The following is a 1012-nucleotide window of genomic DNA, read 5'->3' as shown; positions in this document are numbered from 1 at the left end:
GGAGCCAGATTCCGGAGTCAGATTCCGGAGCCGAAATCTAGTATTAAAATTAAATGTTATTTATTTAAATTGCGAGTTTACGCCTGTTGCGTAGGTAATTTCGGAATATTATCTTTCTAAAACAAAACCAAAAAATGAAGTGCCTTCTAGGTTTATTTCTAGTAATTAGCTTTACTACCGCCGCGTTCGGCGCACCAAAGCCAACACCACCTACCCGGGAATGCCGTTCAAACGAGCCGGTACAACTCGCAGTTGGAGAATGGATCACAGAGCTAATCAGCCCTGCCGTACGGTCGTGCACCGCTTCTATTATTTTCGAAGATTCAACCGTTTCACAACAGCTTGAATATAACTTTAATACATCCTCATGCTTAGGAGATGCGTTGGCTTACTTTTCTATTCCGATGTGGGCATCGAACGGCGGCGCATTGATAATTTGGTAAGCTGGTCCTTTTACCACTTTTCGGGACATGAACTTACCCTCCACCAGGCGATGCACCGGCCATTCACCAACCTGTCGTCGTATTATAATCTTTGGGGGATTGGGTAATCACTTATCGATTAGCCCCCAAGAAGGAAGGATAAAATGCCTTAATGCACCAAAAAATCTCGAAAATTCAATGTCGCGCTCGCCTGAGCAGACGACATCGCGTCCTTTTGAACAAATAACATCAAACTCGCTGGATAAACTAAGCATATCCCCGACATTAACCCTATCAACTTTGAGTTCACCGACAATTTCGAGTTCATCGACAGTTTCGAATTCACGGACAATTTCGAGTTCATCGACAATTTCGAGTTCACCGACAGTTTCAAGTTCACCAACAATTTCGAGCTCATCGACAGTTTCGAGTTCACGGACAATTTCGAGTTCATCGACAGTTTCGAGTTCACTGACAGTTTCGAGTTCACTGACAGTTTCGAGTTCATCGACAGTTTCAAGTTTATCAGAAGTGTCAATTTCATCTGGCATCTCAGGAAGTACATCCTCATCACCATTTCTAGCAGGAGT

General features: G+C 43.6%; 1 protein-coding gene across 1 annotated transcript; it reads right to left on the bottom strand.

Annotated features, from left to right (window-relative positions):
* Window positions 1–550: 550 nt before the first annotated feature.
* On the bottom strand, window positions 551–973 carry GGTG_13323 (hypothetical protein; the record flags this gene model as incomplete). Its single annotated transcript, XM_009231229.1, has 1 exon — window positions 551–973. One exon carries the CDS (start codon window positions 971–973, stop codon window positions 551–553), a length of 423 nt encoding a protein of 140 aa, XP_009229493.1.
* Between the last annotated feature and the right edge of the window lie 39 nt (window positions 974–1012).

This window comes from Gaeumannomyces tritici, assembly GCF_000145635.1.
Source record: "Gaeumannomyces tritici R3-111a-1 unplaced genomic scaffold supercont2.12, whole genome shotgun sequence".
NCBI lineage: Eukaryota > Fungi > Ascomycota > Sordariomycetes > Magnaporthales > Magnaporthaceae > Gaeumannomyces > Gaeumannomyces tritici.
The sequence above is the reverse complement of the archived record's forward strand: the minus strand, read 5'-3'. Positions and strand labels throughout refer to the sequence as shown.